Source organism: Pocillopora verrucosa, chromosome 6 (genome assembly GCF_036669915.1).
Source record: "Pocillopora verrucosa isolate sample1 chromosome 6, ASM3666991v2, whole genome shotgun sequence".
NCBI lineage: Eukaryota > Metazoa > Cnidaria > Anthozoa > Scleractinia > Pocilloporidae > Pocillopora > Pocillopora verrucosa.
The window spans coordinates 4,660,513-4,685,323 of NC_089317.1; the positions used below are offsets into that span (position 1 = coordinate 4,660,513).

Below are 24,811 nucleotides of genomic sequence, written 5' to 3' on the forward strand. Positions count from 1 at the left end.
ATCATGCCAAACTTGCTCACCTTATTCAGTTAGACATCTTGCATCGATTGGTGCCACTTTGTAGTGTCACGTGACCCCATACATGGAAACGAGGCTGGATATATCTGGTAGCATCGTGTAGGATGGCATTTGTCTTGCCAAATGTATTAACAACTACTAGGCAGATACATATCTGGGTATCCGAGTTCAGATATAAAAACTTCAACTAATCATTGTCCTATGGCCCATAGCACAGGGACGAGATGGATAAAGCAAATACTGCGGAGGCTCCATCTGAGAATCTATCTTGTACCGCATAATCAATAATTTTGCCAACTTATGATACTGGTTCCATGTATTCATTTTCGCATGTATATTGGAACAAGAGCAGAAAATGAAAATAGCGACTACTGCTATTTTATATATACAGTCATGAAAGTCTTACTGAATATCTATATACATTGTTCTGTTGTCCATTCCTATGGAATTTCCTGTTCGATTTCGTCTTCATCATACTCATCATCACTCTCAGCATACTCGTTCTGGCAATCTTCAGAGCACAGACAGAGATCAGTGCAGACAAGTCCGGCTTTTTGACACTGACAACGGTTGTTAGAGCAACGGGACTTGGCGTACTTGCATCGGACAAGCTGTATAATTGCCTCTGGAGCTGGTGGAAGACTTGTCATGACTGTTACCCACTTTCCATCTTCATCTTGCCATCCATAGCCTTCTGGTGAGGGCAACACCGGGTTTACTACATGATCGTTGTTCCAAACAAGAAGCTGGTAGTGCGCTCTCAGTATGGCTTGATGGAGAGCAGCTTGTGTGGGTGCAACCTCTCAGACTCAGCTTGATTTTTCTTAAAGAGGGACCATCTGAGGGCTTTGACAGTTTTGATGTCTGTCTTTGGTTGGTACATCCGACAAACCAGCTATTCCACTCCACTTCCTGTGCCGTCATCTGGCTGTTCCCCACAACCGAGGTTAGCAAGAGCTTGCAAGATAGGAGTGCTGGCGTTATCAAACTCATCCCAACAAGTGGCTTTTCCCTTTCCAGAGAAACTCCCAGTAACTTCTGCTCCGGTCAACGCATGAAATGCTGACAGCGCAGCCGTCTTAGTGGGCCCAAGGGCATCTGCGATTGACTTCAAGTTGATAACTCTACGACTATTGCCGATCCCAGTAACAAAGCAAGAGTTGGAGCACAAATCTGGATACCGTCGGAGAGCCAAAACAAGAACATCAGTGTCAGGAGAATATATAGATAGTTGGGTAGCACCTTGAGCAGAGGCATCCAGAGCATGTAAAATAATCTTCGTGTCGGCTTCTTCTTGTGTACTTCGTAAATGCCTAACGTCTCTGTGCGTTGCCACAACGACTTGTCTCCCATTAGCATTATCCTTCACATTCTTTGCGAGAAACGTAGTAAGTTCGCCCTTGGTCTTTGAATGAGCAAGAAGCTTCTTCATCGGCACCTTGGCGATGTGGGTAGAATCAGTGATGCGATAATAAATGGGAGCATGGCCACCTTGTCGTTTGACTCGTGTTGCTGATTTCAGTGAGGATGGTACATCATATCTGTCGAAGATTATGTGGAGCTCTTGTAAATCATTATACTTTACAAGCAAGCGATTCGTGAAATGTTCAGCCAAGTCTCTACAGTTCTTGATCCACTCTGGCTTGTCAAGTGATTGGAGTTCGGCCATTCCATCAACAATCGCGACTTTGAATCCTGCGGTGATTTCTTGTGTATTAGTACTAGGGCCACCTGCCTTCTCTAGGATATGCATAAGGGCACTCTTGCAAGAACAATGCAACATGGTACCATCTCGTTGAAACAAAGATCTTGGGACAACAGGAATTTGTGCGAAATAGGATTGTAGAAATCGCTCATAATAAAGTTATATAAGCCACACGAAATACATTATCATTACACCTTTTTAGCATTTATTTTTTTTCATTCAAATGCTATACATACAGCATTAATATGCATTACAATGAGTCAACGTTATTGTCCTGGATGATGTGTTCACCTTGGGAGTTACTACATCACGGGCGACGAGCGGGGATAGAAAAAACGACCCAAATATGAGCGGTCAGCGGTGAAACAGCTTTTATACTTCATATAAGACATATAATTTGTTGTTCCAGAGACAATCGTGTTGTAAAGCCGAAATGTTAACAGTTTACTTCACAGTTTAAGCAATTTTTCAAAAGTGTTGATTGAACTCATATCTTTTACTGCTTTAATAAACAATGGAGGCTTCGGAGAGGGAGTCAGTGGCATTTGGAAAGGCACCAAGAATAATTATATATATGGTTTGTAGCTAACTGCGTGACGTGCGTGACGAAAAAAAAGTATCATGATTTCCGGTTGTCAAAAATGTCAATCAAATTTGGCAGGAACTTGGTTTTCGCACTGTAGTTTGCTTTTCCTGGAAGATTTTACCATGGATGAAGACCAAAAGCCAACAATGTCAAGAGATTTAGAGATCGACTTTTTGAAAGAACATCAGAACATCAGAACCAGATATTATTTCGATCCCATGAATGGGCGTGTACACACCATTTTGAGCACCTCAGTTCCTAAGAGCAAACTGATAGAACTGATCGATGACATCAGGTGAAATATTTTCAACTCAATGTTTTCCTTTTTATTTTGATGCATGCAGACAAAACATACTTATGTAACTTATATTTTGTTTGACTCTGCAGTGCCGTTGCTGATCTCAAAACGGGATGGAATTGCAAGTCATGGCTATGTGTTGAACCACTACATTACACACAGACCGATAGCTATAACTGTGGTGTGATTGTATGTCTTGTGAGTAGCATTATCACTTGCTAAAGCTCACTTTAATAGGACTTCTTCCTGGTTTCGAATGTATTAAATTTCTCTTTGTTTGTTTGAAGTTTGCTCGGTGCCTGTGTGAGGGGTTGGATATCAATGGAAGTTACGATGTGGACATGGAAAGGGAAGGAATAAAGTCTGTCATAGTTGGCTCGTGTTATGATGACCTTGATTGGTAAGTTTTGATGGTGTCAAATACCATTGTTTCTTAAACGCCGCAACCGCAACTTTCTTGCTCAAGTGTAACAAATGGGCGAATTTGAAGAAAAGTAGAAACGCCGTTTGGGTAGCGGCTCATTCTTGAATGGAAATAGCCCTTTTGAAGCAAGCCTTGGACATGGTTATGTTTAAATTTCATCATTTGTCCAAACTGGGAATTTTCGCTTTGATTCTTTCTATGTCATGGCCACTGTAAGCTATTTCCTGTCGCAGTGTTGTTTTCACTGTCAAGTCGTGGAAGATGCCACACAGAAGCAATAAGTTCAGATGGAGTCGTCATAGCCTGTCATCATGGTCATACATCTTCACAAATATCTTTATTTCTTAACAGAAATACATCCTCGCCTTCTTTTGGTCGCCATTTTAAATATCCCGACAATACACAAGAATGGCGTAACAAGCCGAAGAAAGTAAGTCTGTTGTTGAAAAAATGTCTCGTGGCGTTAGCCTTCATTTTCTCCCCCACGGTCGCGAGGAACGTTATGTGCAAACTCTCAAAGGAGTCAGCACAATACACATTCTGGTGAACATGAAGAATTCATCGTCTCAGTTCAAGCGAGCTAAATCTTTAGGAGATGGCGGAACGAACGCAGTTGACGAGGAGTTCCCTTTGCACAATTTTGTAAAGGCGAAGGAGGAGATAAATGTTACATTCAGAAACCTCAAGAAGTATCTTGAAGACTGTAAAAAGTTCTTAGCTGGTTCCAGAATAGCTGATGAAAATGAACAAGACATCGAAAGATTCTCAAGGGAGGTAAGATTGTCGAATGTCACGTTCAAGCTCCATGATATTGATGAGAATTGGCAAATTAAGAATTTTTTAACCGGTACAGATCATATAACCTTGTGGTTGTTTTTTAATGTTTTTTTATTTACTTTTACTTCAAAGCTACTTTGATTGATATATTGATCAAATTCTTCCTTCAATTAACTTTGCAATGTTATATGTTTACAACATTGTTTACAATTTGTACATGCACCATTAAGGATTTTCGTGGATTAAGCATTCAGATAGATTGTACAATAAGCAGTCAGTGTAAAATGCAGACTGCAAACTGCAGACCAGGGAAAAGTGTAGACTTGATTCTATAAGAATCAACCACTTTTGACTACAGTTGCTATGACTTTGTTGAGAAGTTTCTATTTAGACCCTTATCTCACACCTCTAAATTTACTCTAAATTTAAAGAGTTTGTACACCTAACTTCACAGTGCAAAATAAGGTTTTTATTATCCAGTAATTGAAATCGCCAAAGTGATGAAAGTCTATTATTACTACTTTCAAGGTTGGAAAAAGTATACATGGGCTACATATATGCTAAAGCTACTTAATGTTGCTCAGCAGAACTGTTTAGTCCTCAATGAGGTAAATTTATTTTGCTTGCTGTGAACTGCACATTAAAACACTATTGTTTCTAATTGTTCTTACCTTAAAACAATATATCAATGCCAAAACCATCTGAGAAAGTGAATTTCAAAAAAGCATGTATGGAAATTATTACTAGCCTCTAAGACAACAATTTTGCAATCTCAGTAACGGACACTGTGACTTAAGTTCTTTGTAAAACTTATTTGTGGTGCATCTCACTCCATGCACACTCTTTGTACCTGCACTGTCACTGTCAATTTTTTAATGTAATTAATTCTCATTAAGTCACAACTGATTATTGTATTTCTCTCACACAGGTTTCAGGCTTTCTGGCTCTGGTTTCAAGGATCTCAGAGATAATATCAAGGGATCAGATGAAGGTGGCATTCTTTGGACAAACCAGCAATGGAAAGAGCACTACAGTAAACACCATGCTACAAGATAAGATCTTACCAACAGGAATGGGCCATACTACAAGTTGTTTTCTCAGTGTACATGGCTCAGATTTACCAGATCCATATATCTTGGTTCCTGGGAGTAATGACAAAAAGAAAGTGGAGGTATATTTTCTTAAAAAGAATTGAAAGTTTCTCCTTTGTAATAATTATATGTACCACACTTTCTTGATTGAAGATTGTTGCAATTCTCTTTCCTAATAATTATATATACCACATTTTCTTGATTGGGCAACCAATGCATTTATTTCAAACTTGGCCTGGTGAACTTGGTGTTTACAAGCATCAGGATGGTGTTTTAATCTGGGATGTGTGTGTCAACTTTTCATAATAATGGTACTTCAAGACTGTCAGGTAGTTGGTGGGAAAACAGCATTTTTTCTCTGTCAAATTGTCACCTTGTCTTACCAGGGATATATATTTTTCTTACAAACATTTTATGTTTAAAATATGATTTACAGTTAATAAATGGTATTTGATTTTTAAAGCCTGACAGTGGATAAAGGCTTTAACTTCAATCCATTCCCCCTACTGTTTAATTCTAAACTAACAGTATTTCTCAGGTGTTTACATCTAAAAGCAGAAAAATCCTCATGAAATAGATTAAATAGTACTCCAATTGATATATGCACTATGTAAGTTAATGAATAGTTAGTAATTGTAATAATTATATATTTTTCTTTTTGTTATCAAAACAGTCATTAGATGAACTTGCTGATGCCTTGTCCAAAGAAAAGCTTGATCATAGCAGTCTTGTTCAAGTGTTTTGGCCAAAGTCCAGGTTTGATTTTGTTTTGTATCTATTGTATCAATCGCATGTACTTGCAGGTAACTGTTGTCCTGTCAATCAAAGTGCATTTACCATTCAACCTTGCAAACTTTATTCATTGGTTGTAAAGGTAGAATGTTGTGCCCTTTGTTGTACATGAATTGTACTTGTCCAGGTTTATTCCAAAGCAGAGGAAGTTGACATAATAACCCAGTATCTGCAGCAGACATTGCATCTATTATTTGAAGTTCAAAGTCTGCCTAGTGTCTAAGCCCTTACTCCATGAAGTGTTCTCAAACTTTTGCAGACCTAGAGAGATGTGTCTTCTTTTCCAGATTTTTTTTTAATTTGTAATAAAACAATCACTGAATTAACTCATTTGATATCATTAATTATTAAGCGTCATGTCTTTGTAATCTGCCCCAGCCTTCAGTTTTAGCAGATAACTCAGAACTCAGTTTTGATAATTCAAGTTATCATGCTCAACTTCCTTCAGAAATTGTTTAATAAACATGTAGTAAAGTATAAAGCTGTGTCATTGGTTTTTCAATGAGTGTCTTATAAACAAAGGAAATGTACTTGTAGTGTTGAAAAGCTCTTGGATAGGCTGCCTCTTGTGTCCTAAAAAGATATGACAAACTTCCTAAACACAGTTCACATGTTCTATATAATGCATTTCACATTAGATCGGAGGGTTTGTGTAAATAAAGTTTTACCTGTACATTGTTATTCACTTGTGATGGTTTCATTTTTGTTAAAATTGTATTTTTTTTTAACCTCAGATCTAAAATCTTGTCAGAGGATGTTGTTTTGGTGGATAGGTAAGCAAAATACAAGTGATGAAATGTACTGTATAATTAACCTTTTCACCCCTCAATTACACATTAAGATCCCAAGAATAAAAGAAATGATCACCAACTATAGATGCTCTTGACTGTTAGGCAAATTGTCTTTGTCTGCATTTAGGGGAATGTTTAGAGATCAGTACAGAGAGTATGCATATACTAATGTTAGTGTGAAGGTTTAAGAAACACAGAAGGACAAAAGAACTAGAAAACAGTGAAAACCATAAGTTAATGAGGCATTGCTCTATTGTGACATGTCCAGTGTCTTCTGCACCAAGAAGAAGCCTAAAAATGCTGTCTAAATAGTCACAGACAATTGTTATTGTAGTCCTGGTATAGATGTGAGCCCTGATCTTGATCTATGGATTGATGAGCATTCTTTGGATGCTGATGTGTTTGTCCTGGTTGCTAATGCTGAGTCAACGCTTAAAGTTGCAGTATGTTCATTACCATTCATGTACTATGTGTAAATCTAAGATACAACACACACAAACCTTAAATTTGATTGAATATTTTTAAAATTTCAGTTGCCTTAAAATGTAACTTGTTGCAAGAGAAATTTATCCAATGTGGTTGCATTGATAGATTAAACCTTGCCATACTGGTGGGCTAGTTTCTCATCTGGTACCCTTGTCATTTGCAGGAGAAAAGCTTTTTTCCACAAAGTGAATCAGTGTCTTTCAAGACCAAACATCTTCATGCTAAATAACAGATGGGATGCATCTACATCAGAACCTGATAGGATGGAGTAGGTAAGTAAGCACTTGTTTGTCCTTGATACTCATTCAAATTTGTAATCAGAAGATGTCAAAAATGATTTCATTTCAGATGCTTGTTTCATAGGAAATTGTTGCCATGAAAAAAGTACAGATTCATAGTGGGGGGGGGAGGGAGGGGGGCTTAAATAGAGGGGGGATTAAGGTATGATGATGGGTGGGATAACAAATCATTTATCCCACCTCCCCTCCCCCTGGACAACAACCCCTTCCCCCCTCTACTATTAGATGATGGTGATAAAGTGTGATTTTGTATTTTTTTTTCCTGTTTCCTTAAGGTGAAAGATCAACATCTCAGTAGAAACATCAGTTTTCTTGTTGATGAGCTCAAGTGTGTAGACAAAGGACAGGCAGAAGACAGTGTTTTTTGTCTCTGCTAAAGAGGTAAGCTGCTGGATATCATATATCAGTGTTTATAAGGACCAATTGTAAATAAGTTTGACCAGGTCTTCAAGTTTTTGTAACTGCTATGCAAAGAGAAATATAACACAGGACACACCTCTTAGTTGATTTATTTATATTCCCACTTTCTTTTCATGTTTCTTTTTTACCCAGACCTTAATGACCAGAATGCAGAATCCCCAAGGAATGTCTCAAGGAGGTATGTAGTTGATCAAAATGTGCATTCTCTTGAAACAACATGGACAAACTGTTAAAAAAGTAAGATTTTATATTAAATCAAGTAACTAGCTTTACTATGTTGTTTTTCAGGTGGTGCCATTCATGATGAAGGATTTCCTGCTCAACAGCTGGAGTTTGAGAACTTTGAATGCAAATTTGAGGTATTGTCGCTGCTGTTCAGGCTTACAATCTAGCATAGTTTTCAGGTAGCCACTTGTCTGTCAGCAGATCACTTACAAAGCAAAAGATGATTGGCAAAAACATTTTGATGATTGCAATGTTTAAATTAATGGTATTGTTATTCAAGGAGTACAAACTTGCTAATCATAATCCCGCCCATTAAACCTATACAGGTGGTTACCGTCGCCTGAAAGACCTTTGAAAAAACCAGGAAAGATTTATTACTCGACGTTTCGGGGTCATCGTGACTCCATTATCAAGAGACTAGTTTAAAAACATGCAAATAAGGAAAGGTACAAGAATAGCATAAATTAGAATGAACGGCTTAAACAAACACCTTGGCGCGGATGGAATCCGTTTGCACGTTCAGTGTTGGCTTACGCATGCGAATATACAACATTTCATTAACAAGGCAATCAAATTTGCCGTTACATTTCGCGATGACGTTGAATTGCTCGATCAAGCGTTCAGGCATTTCACTATTGTGCTGGAGGTGGTAGTGTTTGTAGATAGAAGATGATTTCCTTGTGTGCCCTTCTACGCGCTCGTGTAAGTGACCACGAGTATAGCCCACATACCCTGCATCACACAGGTTACATTTAAATTCATAAACGATACATTGTTGGTTAACAATAGGGGGCTTAATTTCGTGTTGCTTAAGCTGTTGATCGAGCTTAGGGCTAACGAACACTGGTTGGACAGTCACGCTTAACTTCGAGCTTAGACTGTTCAGTTGTTGTTTAACATGATTAGCTGACGACTGGTCCTTGAAGGGTAACACTAATCTCACAATCTCCGATGGTACGTCTGGTGATGGACAGGGCTCTGCAGATGAAATCCTTCTCTCAACGAACCGCTTGATTGCAGTTTCAACCAGTGGCTTTGGGTATTTCAAGTTATGAAAAACCCCTCTAAGGCGGTCACATTCCTCGGAGAAGAAAGACCAGTTAGAAGATAATCGATAAGCGCGATCCACCATGGTGTTAACTAGGCTGCGCTTGTACTTAATATCAACATGACTCTGGAAATGCAGAAGGAGACCCGTGTTGGTTCTTTTGATGTAGACCTTGCTCTCAATCTTTGGTGCACGGTTAAGCAGTTCAGTTCCTAGAAAGGGAAGGGATCCTTCCCGTTCGACTTCCATGGTAAATTGGAGGGAGGGATGGGTAGAGTTAAGGGTGTCTAGAAACTGGCCAGCGGTCACCCTATCAGGCATTACGGTCAGGGTGTCATCGACGTACCTCCGGTAATAGCGCGGAAGTTGACCGTGTTGTTCGAGGTTTTCCTCAATCGAGCACATGAAGACGTTAGCCAGCAACGGTCCAAGGGGAGAACCCATAGCGACTCCATCTGTCTGCTCATATAAAGCACCGTCAAACTGGAAAAGCTGGTTTTTCGTAGCTGCTCGGAGGAGGTCGATTAGGTCCGCTTTAGAGATGTTCAAGCTGTGCGTCTCGTTGAACCAATCCTGGGCAAAGGCTTTTTCAACGAACCGCTTGATTGCAGTTTCAACCAGTGGCTTTGGGTATTTCAAGTTATGAAAAACCCCTCTAAGGCGGTCACATTCCTCGGAGAAGAAAGACCAGTTAGAAGATAATCGATAAGCGCGATCCACCATGGTGTTAACTAGGCTGCGCTTGTACTTAATATCAACATGACTCTGGAAATGCAGAAGGAGACCCGTGTTGGTTCCATCTGTCTGCTCATATAAAGCACCGTCAAACTGGAAAAGCTGGTTTTTCGTAGCTGCTCGGAGGAGGTCGATTAGGTCCGCTTTAGAGATGTTCAAGCTGTGCGTCTCGTTGAACCAATCCTGGGCAAAGGCTTTTTCAGCTAAGATCTGTATTGTTTCCTCCAATGGTACATTTGTAAACAATGAGGTGACGTCATAGGAAACTAAAATTTCGCCGTTCTTGATCTCGAAGCCTCGTACTTCATCAGCAAAGCGGAATGTGTCTGTCACTGTATATTGGTTGCACGACAGGGGTTTCAATTTGTCGTCAAGCCATTTCGCTAGCGAGTAATTGTAGGTGTTAGTAGCAGAGAGTATTGGCCGCACGGCCAACTGTTCTTTATGTGTCTTCGGCAAGCCATACAAGTGTGCGAGTCTGGACCCTTTCGGGCGGAGAGCGTCAGCAATGGATTTCGGTAGAATCTTTCGAACGAGAGTTTCCAACTCCCTTTCTTTCTGAAGGAGAGGGTGGTAATACTTAGGAGGTCGTCCTCTGGTTCTCGGTCTCTCCGAGTCGACGAATCGGAATTTGCTGGTATCGTTTATTGACGCTTCGGATAGTAGGCGAAGATATTCTGATTTATCCATAACAACAACCAGTCCTGTCCTGTCCAACCAGTGTTCGTTAGCCCTAAGCTCGATCAACAGCTTAAGCAACACGAAATTAAGCCCCCTATTGTTAACCAACAATGTATCGTTTATGAATTTAAATGTAACCTGTGTGATGCAGGGTATGTGGGCTATACTCGTGGTCACTTACACGAGCGCGTAGAAGGGCACACAAGGAAATCATCTTCTATCTACAAACACTACCACCTCCAGCACAATAGTGAAATGCCTGAACGCTTGATCGAGCAATTCAACGTCATCGCGAAATGTAACGGCAAATTTGATTGCCTTGTTAATGAAATGTTGTATATTCGCATGCGTAAGCCAACACTGAACGTGCAAACGGATTCCATCCGCGCCAAGGTGTTTGTTTAAGCCGTTCATTCTAATTTATGCTATTCTTGTACCTTTCCTTATTTGCATGTTTTTAAACTAGTCTCTTGATAATGGAGTCACGATGACCCCGAAACGTCGAGTAATAAATCTTTCCTGGTTTTTTCTATGCCTTTGCTTTAGCAAATCCCTGCTGATCAAGTGTTTGAAAGACCTTTAACCATTATATGTTTAGCATTGAAAGGGGCCTCCTGACCCCTTTACCTGGGAACTACCACCTTCAACACCATAGGCAGCTGCTCATGGAAAAGGTTATTGAAACCCCTGGGTCTATTGTGTGTTAAATCATTGGTAAGAGCCAGTCAAAGGTTGCTACCACAGAGTCGTAATGTATATTTTAGTTAATGTACTTTTTCCATTTAAAGTTAAACACATTTGCCTGTCAAGAGTTTGTGTCAATTAATTACTCTCACTTCACAATAGAAATTTTTCATGCTTGATTTTATAGGAGTGTATTTCTAAGTCAGCCATACAAACCAAGTTTGAATCTCATGCAGTCAGTGGATTGAAAATTGCAAACACATTAAAGGTTCTTATGGAACAAAGAGTGGATTCTGCATCTCAGCAAAGGTGAGAAAGAGACAGATGATTTTTTTATTTTTCTTAATGATTGTGATTTTAGTTAATTGTCAGTTTTGCTGAATTCATAATTATGGTCTATTTTGCTCAGATCTAAACTGGAGGAAATCAAGAAGAAGCAAGAGAATAGACTGGAATATGTGAAGGAACAGCTTAGAATTTATACAAGTGACACTGAACGCCAGATCAAGGAAATCACCTCTAAAGTTCAGAGTCAGGTAATAAAATAACTACTTAAATGTTCTTTAGGAGGCACAAGTTTAAAACTTGTGGTTTATTCAATCTTGAATCGCAGTAATTTCAAGTTTTTTACAATGTAAGGTTTCAGAACAGGAAGATCAAAAAATATGTAATCAAATGGATGACTTTTTTTGACATGCTTCTCAGATGCTTGTCAGGTGCCTTTGATATGCACATCAAATTTACTTTGAAGTGTGTGGTAAAATCTTATCAAGAGTTTACCTTAATTTGGTAATTGTGAAGAAGAGCTCCCCAAAAAACCTGTCGGCCGTCTGTCGGCCGTCTGTCGGCCGACAGGTTAAGAAAAAAGAAAAAATTGTGTTAAAAACGAACAGTTAACGTGACATAACAATCCGTAATGGTGATGTATGACTCGACAGACTTCACCTACTTACCGATCGACGGCAAAGTTGGTACTACGAGACTTCGTGGCGATAGCAGAGCTGAAAAAGGTCGCCTCGAGGGAACTGGACCTCGTCCTCCGCGACCAAGAAGTTCAATCGGTGCGAGATCTGGAGGTTGCCTGTCGCAAAAGACTTTGGCGCTACATCCCGGTCATGAGCAACATGAGGAGAGAGGGGCAGCTGTTGCCAATGAAGTTCGCGGCACAATTTTACGATTGAAATATCTTGTATATTTCACCACTCACAAAACGATTCCTTTAGGAGCCACCAAATCTTGAAAGTCAATTGTCAACGTATTAAACATGTTGGATGTCGTTTTCAAGCGAAAACCGAGAGAAAACATTAAGGTTTGTGTTAACGTTTCACGGACAAGCTACCGACAAGCTACCGACAGGTTACCGACACATTACCAACAGTCGGCCGACTGTCGGCCGACAGGTTTTGCCTGAAATATAGGCTACCTGTTGTTAAATATAGGCTACAGTTGGCCGTCTGTCGGCCGACAGTCGGTCGACTGTCGGCCGACAGGTTTTGCCTGAAATATAGGCTACCTGTCGGCCGTCTGTCAGCCGACTGTCGGCCGACAGGTTTTTTGGGGAGCTCTTCTTCACAATTACCCTTAATTTTACTGCTGTAGTTCCTGAGTACACACAGATATGCACCTAATTTGTAATAAGTGTGATGACCTATAGTAATGTTACGATATAATCAAACCTACAGAAAAACACTACAATCCCACAAACTCTACTACTTTAGTAAACAGCGAGTAATGTTCTTAGCAAGGAGCTAATCCTAAAAGCAGTACAATACTTATCGTTAATAAACTTAATTAAGCCCACCACAGTCTATATCCTAGCTCATCACCGATACAATCTCACCGCTGTCTCCAAAGCTCCTTGAAATGAGCTATCTTCCACAGTAACTCTCTCTCTCGGTATAGCTTTCAAAACAGTTGTCGCTCACAACACAACAACTACTCCTACTACTACTACATGAGTCTTTGTATATCTTCACAAAGTGTTCTGGGACATTCCAGAAGCTTAAAGGGCATGTAAACCCAAAAATACATGTTTTTCTTATACTGTTTAAAAAGTGGCGTAGAAAACGAATTTGAAATTCGTTTTGTCCAATTCGACTTATTTTAGGAGAAAATCGGCATTTTCAACTGAAATTCCATTTCCGGTAAAAACAATAGCGAGAAGTCGTGACGTAAGCGGTGGAACTAAAATATTGCGCAACCCATATTCCCCAATAGAACTGGTGTGGGAGTTCGTGTAAGTAGCGGTAGTTTGGAAGATATTTTTTCAGAAGATAGCGACTCTAATGCCTTAAGCTTAGTACATGACAGCGATGGGGATAATCCAGAATCTTCAGGAGAGTCTGGGCCACGTTCTTAACAATATGAGCCGCGTAGAGTTCACCGAAGCGATCCGCACGAAGACAGTACAGAACATGTCGACAGCGATGCGACCGTCTCGGAAACTCAGACTGGTATTTAATTTACTGTGTGATTTATTTGTATTTGACATGAAAATCCAATAAAGCGAAGGTACAATCTAAAAGAATGCAACAGAAATTTTTTAAACTTGAGCTTCTGAGAGTGTTTTATATAAAATTATCAAAGGTGCGAGTGTGGAACTTGTCAACCAATGCCGACAACTCATGAAAGTGTTTGTTGTACAGAAATCGGGCAATTGTGGCAAAAAGTAGAGTAGCAAGGGCCTGAAACCCAGATAAGTTGTATCACTGACCATCCAGGTTTTCAGTCAATTTGCCTTGATTTCTGGGTGCTGGAGACGGCCAATTGCGCGTACAGGCAGCAGCAAGGCACAGATAATCACACCGGAAACGAGTAAGCTAAATGTTTTCTTTTTCATCTGTTTTGTTACATTTTGAGATCGATTTGCTTGGGTTGTTTTTGCCATTGACTTAATAATACAATACTAGAGCTAGTTGTTTTTCGCTTCTTTCCTGGCAGGAAATTTCGCTAAATTGCCTACAGATAGCTTATTCGTTGGTGTTGGGAATATCTCGGCAAACACTTCAGGGTCGCTGTGCCATCTTGTGCGTTAAACAATATTCGAAACATTTTTCCAGCGGATTTTGGATCGCCTTACCCTGGATTAAAACCGCCAAACCTTTGAGAGAAATAAAGGTATATGTTAATGCAGATCTTAGTTATTTATGTCTTACAGCACTGGAGGTTATGCCCGTTCTTTATGAGTTATCTATGTATTGCTTTCCTTCATCTCCGAAGCATTTCTATCGATAAACAAGTTGTACCATATACATTTCCTTGTGAGGCCTTCATAATTATCCAACCCTGTTTGTGTTTGCTTCGATTTGAAATACTGAAAAGATAGTTTTGCAAGCTGAAATCAGGATCTTTTAAGTTGTACTCAAAATGATGAATATTGTCCTACTGACCTTTGCTTTGAATGTATTTTCCCTGCTGTGAAAATCGTGACACAAATTCTTCTGCTGTTTCTCTGCAGGGTTTCTCAAAGGAAGCACCAAGTGGGGCTGGCATGGATTTTCTTATAGAACATAGGGGTTGATAATGGGATCCTGTATAGAATTCTTTGCATCGAACCAACAAAATTCCAGATCACGTTATTACACACTGACATCAACGAATTCTCTTTCTTTGATACGTCTTTCGAATTCAGGCAAAGGATCAGAGGAGTCAGTGTCTTTTATGGGCTCAGCGCTGGCTCCCGAACAACTGGCTTCCCCATAATCTTTTATTAGATGAGAAAAAAGATGTTTTTAGAGAACCAATAAAGCTATCGTTGTTTAATTAACGAAACGTTTTCATGTAAATCGATTTTGTACTGTCTCCGTTGACCTCTAACTTTTGAAGAGCTCAACTTCTTTCTCAGTTCGGTCGGCCACTTCCGAATCCTCGTCGTCTACCGACTATATGGGTCGTTTTACACTTCCGAATAATTTGCTTCTAGTAAGGCCTGAATCTTCGGTACAGCACCAGGAAGAAAAATTACTGCTACAAACAATTTGTGAAATTTGTCCGAGTGAAAATAGCCGATTTCGTCGAGCCGACGTAATCGGCTATTTTCACTAGTATAAATTTCACAAATTGCCGCTTCAAATTTGCGTCATTTGAAAATATTTGCATTGTATGCCCAGTTTTGTTTAAATCAGTACAAAACTGGACGACACAACGCTTTACCATTACGAAAAAATTGAATATATTGAAGCAAACTGTAAGTAAAAAAATCATGACAAGACCGGCGAACAACGGCTGTAGAAAAGACTCCTTCGTGCCTCCATAGTTAGTAGAGGAGACTCCTCCACTAACTATGGTGCCTCACGCGATTATAAAACAAGACTTTGTAGGGTCCACCCGTGACGTCACAGGAAAGATGGCGCCATTCAAGATGGCGAATGTTTCGAATTTGGAAGAGCTTTTACAAAGTGAAAATGGACTTTTGAGAAAAAACGAATGGTATCTTTGGTGTACTTGATATATTTACTAAACATCTATTTGAAAAGAAAATGAACGTTTTTTGGGTTTACATGCCCTTTAAAGAAGAACTATTTTAGTAGTATTACGTAATAAGTGCGTGACTTGATGAAATGTTGTGGAAGTTCTATGGTATGCAAGTCAGCATGACTAAGCAGTCTGGAGATCTTTAGAAGCTTATATTTTTAAAAATTACACATAATAGTAGTAAGGATGAACACAAATCGGGACACAATCGTACAGAACTAAACTGTCGGAGCTTTTCCCAATTTCCACACCCAGAGTATTGCTACTCCCCCGAGATGGGAAGTCAGTCAATCCCATGCTACCCGTCCCCCTCCCTGACAGCATTTATCCATTTTTACTCTTAAAGCCTTTCCGCAGCAGCGGACAGAACTAGAATTGTCCCGACAAAATCAAAGGACAAATTTTGTCAAATTTCAAAGCCGTCAGCGCCTGATCTGTTCATAAGACCGGCCAGCAAAGGATTCCACCTTCCATTTCCAGGATTTATTCTAAGTTGGTTTAAAATTTTAGAAACCCTGAGTGTTGCAACAAAAGACAATTTGTGCCTTTCTAGTTAACTGATTTCAGTTCAATAACACGCTGGTCGTAGCTTTTACGACAGATGAATGACAAGTTTATCACGGTTTTGTCTATTTGGTCGGTTTTGTCCAGTTTTTACCTAAGACAAATTCTTTTGGCGGTGGGTTTGAAGATTTGTCCCCTTCGGCCAGTGAGAAAGTCTAATGTTGCTTACTCGACAAAAATTTTCCTTTCTTTAGGTGACTGAGGCTATGACAGAAGAGATTGGTCGCCTGGGCTTGCTGGTGAATGAGTTCGATCATCCATTCCATCCTCATCCTAAGTTCCTCGAAACACACAAAAAGGTGAAAATTACATGCGTAAACAGTTTCATTGCCAAGCAACAGCTGCAATGGAAGAATAATCTGAAATCGAACACTATCACTCATTATGTCAATAGGAGCTGTACAATCACATAAAGAGTGGCTTGGGAAGGAATATGGCGGCTTGTTGTTCAAAATTTCAAACTCAGGTGATTTGTGAGGCACAAAAAGAAATGGCAGGTCAGTGTTCAGGAACTACTTTTGTAGCATGAGTGATGTGTGAATATGCATGTGTAGTGAATTGCCGGAATTATCTGGAGAAGTATCTTTAAAAAAAAACCTCGCATCAGTTTACAGAACTGGTCTAGCTAAAACCTCCCATGTTTTCCGCCATTGTGATCTTTCTGATCGTAGGTCACTCGCATTTGCACAAGGATTTTGACAGCTAGTTGTCAAACCTGTCAATTTCATCACGCCGCACCAATCAGAAGTGCCATTTGTGGGCAAACAGATTTTTCAAAAGCTTGGATTCGCTTGCGAGCCTTCCTTCCTCTCCCGACCCCAACCCCATCCTGCGACTCTTTTACTCTCGTTCCGCGCATTTCGCGCGGTTATGATATTAAAAAGTTCATCTCTCCTACTGGAACGCTTGTTACGGAGGCAATGCATTAGGGTAACAAAATAACTGAGGTAGAGTAATAACTGAAGGTACATCATAAAGTCACTTATATGAAAGGTAAAAAGAAGACAGGGGGAGAGGATTTAGGAGAGGATCACATTGTTTCAAAGGGGGAAAGGAAGGGCGGGGGGTTCAGTCATCATCGACAGAGTATAAAGTGGGACTGTTGAGAATTGACTGCCAACACTAATTTACTGCCAACGAGGGGGGGGGAGGAAATCATAAGAATATTACAGGGCCTTATTGGTCGAACTAGTAAATTTTATCGTGACAAGACCGACAGCCTCCGACCCCCACCCACATCCCCTCAGATGATAACTAATGACTGGTCCCTTAAGTACATATAAATATATTTTTCTTTTCCCAGATCGCCTTCGTTGTCTTCTGCCCGAAACACCAGAGGTATCTCTTGAGCCCGGCACCCCAGCGTGAGTATTGTGTCCCTTAACCCGTTAACCCTTTACACCTTAACATCCACATGCATATTCTCCATACTGTTCTCTATACATATCCTATGCTGCTGACAAGGAGAATTTGTTTAACAATCAAGAGCTTCTTTAGTTGGTGATCATTTCCTTTATTCTCATGACCTCAATGTTTGTTTTAGTGGTGATACTGGGAGGAGAAAATAGTTACTAATCACTCTCAAGAGTTCAAGGGTTAAACCCTAACATCAGTATGCATATTCTCTATACTGTTCTCCACACATTTCCTAATGTGCTGACAAAGAGAATTTGTTAAACAGTCATGAGCTTCTTAAGTGGGCGTTCATCTCCTTCATTCTCGTAACCTGGACGTTTGAGTCTCCGGTGATATTGTAAGGAGAAATTAGATGCTGATCAAGGGTTAAGATCTACTGACATCAAGACTATTGGCTTTAGGAAACCAGGAAGCAGACACTCCAGAGGGGAAACGATTAAATATCCGTTTTTGTTGTTACTAATTTCTTTATCTTGTTTGTTTATTGTAGTTTTGATTTCCAAGCGAACTTCAAACTGGATGTGCCCCGTCTGTGCACTGATTTTCGTGAAGATATCGAGTTTCGCTCCTCTCTTGGCTAGCAAGCGATTTTGAGGAAGTTCTTGGCGCCTCGTAATGCAAGACTAGCCATCGCTTTGGGAGCGAATGTAAGAACACTTCTTTAGTACTGGAACAACAGCTGATTACTATAAAATAAGTTATAACGTTCCCAACGAAACTAAGAAAACACATGCTTTTGAAGAATATGAGAAAAAAAGAAATAGAAGGAAAAATTGCTTTCAATTGGAATCGATCTTCAATCTTTTCCCTTGTGAGGTGAAGTGCAATCCATTGCGCCACAATTGTACCGAGGTTGGATGGATATTTCGCCCCTCGATAACCTATTTTCGAACTTTAGTGGCTCATGACAACTTCGATTTTATCTAAGATTCAGTGAAAGGTGCAGAGCTTGGTACCTACCGGACCAGCTGTGGTACTAGGGTTAGCTTCACCAGCGATTTCCACTGGTACACTGACAGTCATAGTGGGAGGACTGGTAAGGTTTAAAATATTTTATTAAGTTAGAGAACCTCAACCATAAAACATAGCGGTCAAACGTCGGGCATGCGCGAGGGGATCAATTCTTGCCGGCCGTGCTTCAATTTCCCGCATAAAATTTCAAATGAAAACATAAGAAACAACCGTTGTCTTGCAAAATAAGCGAAAGAGAATCGAAACGATTATAGAAATCTGCTAAAGGAAACAAAAGCAGGGAAAAGGAGCTTTTAAAGCTTTAAGCTTTTTCAAGTACTGGTATCCTGTTGATTTACCGAACTTTTTTGAGCTTTACCAAAAGAAAATGCTTTTGAGACATAACTTACCGGATTGTGTGGTTGTTGGTAACTCGTGTGAGACAACTTGTATTTGACAGCCTCAGAGCGCCTCACCTCGTCATGACAACCCTCGCAACGTTACAGATGTATGTATGCCTATGCGAAGCGTCCATTTCAGTTCGTGTTTCTCCAACTGCAGATTTGGAAGACTGTAGGATGGTGGTTCATGGCTTTGTGTGGGGGGTATACAGTGGAGTACATGTAATTGAGAGGGTATGTTGGACCAATGGTGCTAAAGAGAAAGCTTTCAAACGACAGTTTGTGGATTACTTTTCTGAAAAGCTTCAGGCAGAAGTCAGTGTCATTAGCGCCAAGTGCAGTGGACAAGTGCAACAGTAAGTTTGGCTGCCGTGTGGTTTTTGAAGCGTCTGTGATGCGATTGTTGGTTGATTTTCTTTTACCCACAAAGCCTTGCGAGTAAAATTAGACGAAGTGTCATTCTTTTAACCAATTAAGTCGCACATTGTTCAAGAGTCGCAAATTTCCCCGCGGTTTACACTCGCTGTCTTGCCAATCAGACCAGGTGTCATACTTTTGACCAATCAGGTTACAGAGAATTAAACTGACGCAAATTTTCCCGCGCTTTACGCTCGGTGCCAAACATAAATTTGTTCCTCAATCGATTGTTGCCGCGTAACAGCACCATTTTGAGCCAAAACTAAAGCCATTTATCCCATTGATGCCTTTCAGCTCAAGTGACTGTCGTGTTTGTGAAAATGCTGTCATCATCTTGTTCAAACTCAAGCTCTCTAGCACATAGCAGAGGGTAAATTCACTTGACTTGAAACTTAATGTTGAAAAGGTGCCATATGCTAAAAGTATGGAAGTGTTGATTGGATGGTACGAGGGTAGTAACCTAACGATTCCAGAATAGTCCATGGCTCTTTGATTTTGCACCCAGTGGGTATGCTATTCTGAGCATGCAAAGTCTTAGTGTCTTCATCCCTGTCATGCTATTATTTGTACGCCAAGAAAACACTGCTATTTGTTGTTAAAAGTGTTGATTCAATGGAATGTTCAGCCTGAAAACTGATTGATTCTGCAGAGGAACTTTTATATCTCAGCTGCCTTTGGTTTAACTGAATATCACGTGCTGAATAATTCCTCATACATGTTTGTTATTTTGATCATGTTATGAGGATTACTGAGTATTAATTCCACGTGTTTATAGTATGTGGTGTTATCAGCGTAAACTAAAAAATTAGACCGATTCTTCACAAGTTCATTCCGGTGTTAGCTATGTTATCTTGTTACAGTGCGTGTGTCGGTTCGTTCGCTTTTAATCGCGCGGTATTTCAACGGTCCGGCGATAAGATACATAACAATGCAATAACAACTCCCCGGTTACTATAGATAAAGAAACATTTTATTTTATTTTATTTTATTTCAGAAAACTGACCTCAACCATCGCGAAGCGTGGGTCTCAGGTTCAGAGAGAAATGAAAAATTTGAAAGGAAGCATCCTCGAACTGTATAAAGAAATAGAAAGGCTCAAGAAAATGGAAAATGATGCGAAAATATTAAGGTAATTCTGTCCTACGTATTGGCAATTAATTGATGACAACAGCTGAAGCAGAAACTGAGGTTTACGGAGGGAAGGGGAAGAAATTAACAGCGAAATGGGGGTGGGGTGGGGGAAAATGATTTTCTTCTGAACTCAAATGTATCATAACCTCCCTCTTCGCACTCGGTTGGTATTCTCTTTTGCTGAAGGGAACGGTGTGACATGGATAAGGGATTACTCACGGCTTCTTAAACTAGCATTCTCAAGAAAGGATTTTGTGAAAATGATAGGAAGGGGGGGGGGGGCAGTGAGAATTACCCCTTGCTCCTTCATAGACCACCATTTCATCTTGGAAATATTTTTTGTCAAGGGGAAGGGGATAGAGGGGATTTGAGATTACCGTCAACTCTCCCTTCACAGACAACCTCGTCATCCTAAGAAATAGGAGCATCGTTTGTAATTATATAAACATTAGCATCATCAGGGAGTTTGCAGCACCAGAAGTTCTAAGTGAGCTCGCTTTCTGTCCTTAGGAACGAAGCAAGTCGGTTGGAAAGCGAACTGTCCCAATTCATCACCGAATTTGGTTTGGAAAAGAGCAAGATGTGAAAGGATGGCTTGCAGTCCTAAAACTTCCGAAAATATAGTCTGTAGCTTGTGTAACTAGAAAGTTTTGGTTGGTCAATGAAGATTTATGCGGCCGAGCGGTAGTTTGTTCCTTCACATTCCCGTCGTGACTGGCGCGGTTCTGTCAACCAATACTGCCCCAAAACTGTTACTTGCGCAGGCTTTATCATCCCTATCTCCTTTTTTAGGTTTTAGGGTAATTTAGTATTACCAACGAAGTTGACAACGTAATTTGTACGGGCGGCCGTCATCGCCAGAATTTCAGACAAAATAAGTTGTTTGTAATAAATAGAAGTGGTTTAATTGTCTTTAGGAGAACAGTTTATCTTATTTTAAGAGATTTTGTCTAAATTACAAATGGACAATTAACGACTGCTAGGACGCATATATTTTTTTCGTCTTTTTACGTCCGGCAGATGGACTGAGAAAGTCACAGATTGATCAGTCTTCCTTGTGTACGTAACTATTTAGTTTTTTAGGATAATTTAGCATTGTCAACCAAGTTGACAACGTAATTTGTACGGACGGCCGTCACCGCCAAAAATACAGGCAAAATAAATAGTTTGTAATAAACCAAAATGCATGGTCTGATTGTCTTTTGGAGAACGGTTTATCTCATTTTAAGAGATTTATATAAAATACAAATGGACAAGTAGCCTTTGGTGAATGGCATTTCAGAAACTGTGTAGCTGTGTTGAACTGAATCAATAAAAACACGAGTGGCCAAGTGTTTACTGAAATGGTTCAGTGTCGAAAATGAAAAAGTCAAGTCTTGAATGGATCGTTGTGCTGTGATATTCATTGTCATGCCAAACGGTCCAGCTTACTGTACTTTAACATAACATAACATACTTTATTGACTTTCCCCAAGGGGACTTTGGTTCAGTGACTTGACACAAACGGTTCAGAGTAACGCAAAATGGCTTAAATTAGCGTCAAATGGTTAATCGTAAGCCGCAATAGCTAAGTATCACATCAGTCTACCTACCGTAAAGTGAAATGGTTCAGCGTGACCCCAAATGGTTCAGCGTGACCCCAAATGGTTTAGCGTGACGACAAATGGCTTAGTACAAAGCGAAATGGTTCAGTGTTACAGCAATTGGTTCACGTCGAAACTGCTAAAGTTTGAAATGGAGCAGTCCATGTGGGGTCTTACGTCATAACCCTTGCGTCATTTAGATCGAATTTTGGCGCGAAATTCGCCTGAACGAGGTATTCGCAGCGCCGTCCACTCGACGTTCAACAAAGGAAAAATTACTTCTATAGCCTCGTCTACTAGATGCAGCGAGCCTTTTTCTGTAAGGATCTTTTTTTATATTTTAGCTTGTTAGCGAATAAATTTATACCCTACTCATCGTGCCACATTATCAGTAAGTCAATGATATTTCGGATGAAACCGTTTTTATCGAACTGCTGAACGTTTAGTAGCTTCATGATCAGTTATTGAAAATGAAAGTAAGCTTAAGCTTATATTTCACAATAGTATATTTTCCTATCGTTTCAAACCATATTTTTTTACCTTCAATTTTAATAGTTTTTTAGCCGCCTGTAAGTTGTAGTTTCGTCGTCTTAAAACAATGAATCGCTTTATCACGTTTCCTAGCGATGGTTCTTACTGTCTAGACTGTCAATGTGCTGTCGCCTAAAATTATACATTTTATCTGTATTTTTGTTAATCCCTTTGTTTTAGATTCTTATTTATCTTGAGGTTGTAAAATTTATAATAGCTACGGCTTAACCATGGTGAGAATTCTCCATTTAAAGTACAGCAGATTTCACATTAAAAAGCCGAAAAGACAAACACTGGCTTATAGCAATTTGAACTCCCAACACGAGGTTTGATAATAAGAACAAAAGATTGCTATCATTGAGAAACGCTTCACTGTTCTCGTGTAGATGATAAGAACCGAAACGTATTTTTGTCGTGAAATTTGTGGGCCATTGAATAAAATCTGCAGTTAAGTGTTAACCCCGCGTTTGCACTAGCACTTGAGTTTTTAGAGGAAATTTTTGTGGCCCTTTTCTTCGATTTTCATCTTGTGCATAATGTATTTAACACAGTTGTTTCCCATTGCAAGGCTAGGCCAGTTCACATGGGTTCAAGGCAGCAATTTGTAGCTGAACAAAAAGAGGTCCTAGCTGTTTTAGAGGCCAGTGACGATGGTCCTGTTAATGTTCAATAATGCTAATAAACCGCTCTTAATTTACATTTATAGTCATTTGACCTCTTTCGTTGTTTTTTCTGTGGCTGACGACGTTGACGATGATTTGACGACGCCATTTTCCCGCAGGTGCTGTGCTCTGAGCCCACGGTAAAAGTCGCAACAAAAGAGTCGCGGAAAAAAGTCGCAGAAAGAGGTCGCCAAAAAACTCGCAATAACAGGCGCGAAAACACAGTCGCCTAAAGAAAGGCACTGTAAAATGAGTCGCGGAAAAAAGGAGTGTAAAAAAAGTCACGAAAAAAAAGGGACTGTAAAAAAAGACGCTAAAAAAGATATAATTGATTATCCATTTAGTTAAAGGAAGTTTTTTTTTATTAATAACATATTTCATTATGTGCTCTATCCAGTATAAACAGAAACTACGGTATCCAATTTAGACTTCAATTGACAATGTACATCTATCCCAAATAGAACACAGGGAGAGAGAGAGTGCCTCTTTGGTTTAACGAGTTGTTTTATGCATAACATGTAAAACTAAGAAGGCCTTAAGAACAGTCAAAAGGAACAAGAAAGGTTAAGATATTTTATTAACCTCAGTTATTGTCATCTCTCAGTACCAACAAATACACCTTTCACTACCAAATCTAGTTATAGATGCTCTTGTCACGCTACCGCAGAGGAACACACCTTCAGCCTCTACTGTAGAAGTTGCAAGCTCCAGAGTACAAAAGTACATTCTGCTGCCAAATCTAGCAATCGAACTCCAGGTGAGACCTCGCAAAGGAACACACCTTTTGCCTCTATAGTAGAACTTGCAAGCTCCAGAGTACTTAAGCTCCTTCCACCGCCAAATCTGATAATAGAGTTCGAAGTCAGACCTCTCCCAAGTCGTGCCAGCACAGAGGAATACACCTTCCGCCTCTATAATAGAAGTTGCAAGCTCCAGAGTACTTAGGCACCTTCCGCCACAAAATCTAGCTACAGAACTCCAGGTGAGTCCTCGCTAAGGGCTGCAGAGGAACACACCATCGCCTCTATAGTAGAAGTTGCTAACTCCAGAGTACAAAAGCACCTTCCGCCGCCAAATCTAGTAATAAAACTCCAAGTGAGACCTCAGACTAGTTGCGGCGCCACAGAGGAAATACCCGCTTCCGCTTCTATAGTAGAAGTTGTAAGCTAACGAGTACTTGAGCACCTTCCCCTGCCTAATCTAGCTATAGATTTCTAGGTGAGGTCTTGTAGAGGAACACACCTTTTGCCTCAATAGTAGAAGTCGCACGCTCCAGAGTACAGTGCCGCCAATTCTAGTTATTCAACTTCAGGTAAAACCTCGTCCTAGTTGCAGCACCGCAAAGGAATACACCTTCCGTCTCTATAGTAGAAGTTGCAAGCTCCAGAGTACTTAGGCACCTTCCGCCACAAAATCACCAAAAAAGTGGTTGAAACTAGAATTTAATCACCATTTTCACGCTCGCCATTTTACGATCTAAGCTGGTGCGGTGCTGAAAGAATGTAGACCATGTTTGTGGAAAACTGTCTTACTCACCTGGTCGCCGTGATTTCAGGAATTTCCCGTTTTAGTTGCGCCACCATAGCGTCTCCGCAAAGCCTCTGGTCGAACTTGACCTTTTT

General features: G+C 40.1%; 1 protein-coding gene and 2 pseudogenes across 1 annotated transcript; 2 read left to right on the forward strand and 1 right to left on the reverse strand.

The window, feature by feature from the left end:
• Positions 1-2,456: 2,456 nt before the first annotated feature.
• Positions 2,457-21,703, forward strand: LOC131780730 (mitofusin-2-like; annotated as a pseudogene).
• LOC136281573 (uncharacterized) lies at positions 8,278-10,385 on the reverse strand. The gene is made up of 2 exons (XM_066168244.1): positions 9,849-10,385; positions 8,278-9,503 (listed from the first exon to the last, which is right to left on the reverse strand). The coding sequence occupies exons 1-2, from the start codon at positions 10,383-10,385 to the stop codon at positions 8,391-8,393; spliced, it is 1,650 nt and encodes a 549-aa protein (XP_066024341.1). The 3' UTR covers positions 8,278-8,390.
• On the forward strand, positions 11,977-14,166 carry LOC136281574 (uncharacterized; annotated as a pseudogene).
• Positions 21,704-24,811: the final 3,108 nt, after the last annotated feature.